Source organism: Amphimedon queenslandica, unplaced genomic scaffold (assembly GCF_000090795.2).
Source record: "Amphimedon queenslandica unplaced genomic scaffold, v1.1 AMPQUscaffold_6436_Cont21605, whole genome shotgun sequence".
NCBI classification, from domain to species: Eukaryota; Metazoa; Porifera; class Demospongiae; order Haplosclerida; family Niphatidae; genus Amphimedon; species Amphimedon queenslandica.
In genome coordinates, this window is record NW_003553272.1 from 1 (window position 1) to 1,873 (window position 1,873).

At 33.7% G+C, this 1,873-nt stretch overlaps 1 protein-coding gene across 1 annotated transcript; it reads left to right on the top strand.

Annotated features, from left to right (window-relative positions):
- Positions 1 to 38: 38 nt before the first annotated feature.
- LOC109592054 (E3 ubiquitin-protein ligase RNF213-like) lies at positions 39 to 1,752 on the top strand (the record flags this gene model as incomplete). The annotated part of the gene is made up of 8 exons (XM_020007624.1): positions 39 to 264; positions 339 to 439; positions 489 to 563; positions 620 to 865; positions 920 to 1,115; positions 1,166 to 1,397; positions 1,461 to 1,586; positions 1,644 to 1,752. Coding segments are annotated over exons 1-8 (1,219 nt in total), but the record flags the coding sequence as incomplete, so codon positions are not given.
- Positions 1,753 to 1,873: the final 121 nt, after the last annotated feature.

Genomic DNA, 1,873 nt, shown 5'->3' on the forward strand with positions numbered 1-1,873 from the left:
GCTAAAAGTAGTTCATCAAGTACCCGTCAGTGAGGATCACCCTGTCGTTAGAGGCCTGATTGATTCTGGTTTTACTGTAGAAGAGTCATTAGCTGCTGCTGAGCAACATTCAGACAATATAGAAAGAGCAATGGCTTCTCTAATGGAGGGTCCACCTGAATCAGGTGAACTGTTTGCTCCAGTACCTTATGATAGTGTCTTTGAGAGACATGATAGCATTGGAGAATATGATAGACAAATCAGTGCAGACTCTGATGAACTACAGTAAGTATACTTGAAAAGTTGAATTCATTCTGTTGTTGTTTTTAAATGTATATATTTTTTATTTTTTTATGTAGAGACTTGGTAATCACAAGTAGTGAGAAAACTTCAGCTGAAAAATACCTCACCATACTGGCACTGGGTACGACTCTACAACAACTTTCTCTAAGTAATAAACGTAAGTTTACAATACTTGCTCAAGACTATTAATTTTGTAATCTTTACAGCTACTGTTGGCTTGCAGAGGAAATTTCCTGAAGGACTGAAATATGGTGAACCTAATCTACTGGTAACCCCTCCAGGTTGTATATGTACTCAAAATTTGAAAAATTAAATTATGATGATTATTTTTTATCAGATAAAGTTTTTAAAACTGTCCTTTCGCTATACATGGAGAGTAAAGACCTTCCCATGCCAACATATGAAGAGGTTCTTATTTGTAATGAGAATACAACTGAGGAAGAAGTGACTCTATTGTGGAAGAGAGCTATGGGAGACCCTAACCACTTTAGAATATTCTGTCTAGTACATGCTGAACTACTCTCTTATCAAGTCTGTGATAAAGCATTGAAATCACTTACCGAATGTTCTTATGCTAAAAATGGTAAAATTTTGATAACTTTCTAATGATTTTTTGTTATATATTTTTTCTGTTTAGATTATAGGCTAGTAATAGTATGTAGTGATGAAGATCTTGACAAGTTTCATATGATATCGAAACTTCAATTATTCAAGCAACAACTGGAGGCATTTCATTGTGATGATGATTACAAACAATATTTGAAGTCTCATTTTGTGCAAAATCCTAACATCTTAGGAAGAAGAGCACTTGCTTCTACTATTGACAGAGAAAAGTAATAGATGTTGTGTAGTATAATTATTTTTATTTTGTGGCTTTTATTAGTTCATGTGTACGTGTGGTGACATCTGATAGAACAGGAATGGGTAAATCACTGTATATTCAAAGAATGAAGGAAGAACTAAAGAGCAAGTGCTATGGAGTCTCTTCTGATGTTATTATACCAGTTCATGGTCCTAAAGTTACTAGTGACAGTATTGTTCAGTTGCTAAAAAGTAGTGTTGGTAATAAAGACACTAATCAAGCTATTATATTTCATCTTGATATTTCACCAAATGTAAGTATAAGTAAAATTTTAATAACTTTTATTCATTTTTTATTGGTGATTTAATCCATATAGGTGTTGAGGCAGGTTGATTCAATATTGTTCTCATTACTGATATTACAAGCTGTGTCTGGCACTCATGGGAAAATCTGGAGATCCTACATTTCTCATTTATATGCCATTGAAGTCTCTGTATTAAAGGTATATATTTTTGAGTGTAGTATTGATGGCATCGTTGTGTGTTAATATTGTTTATAGAATGATATTAAGTTTGCTAAACCAACAGTTGAACTACTTAAGCTTCTTCCTACAGTTCAGTGTTTGTCTCCTAGATCAGTCTGTAATGTGCTTGAAGGAGAAAGGGGAGGTAATAACGAGACTTTAGATTATTATTAATTTTGGTATCGTTACACATGTAGATGCTTCTGCTCAATTGATGGATGACAAAGAGTTTAGGAGTTCACATTTTCAGCGTGTCTATCAGTACC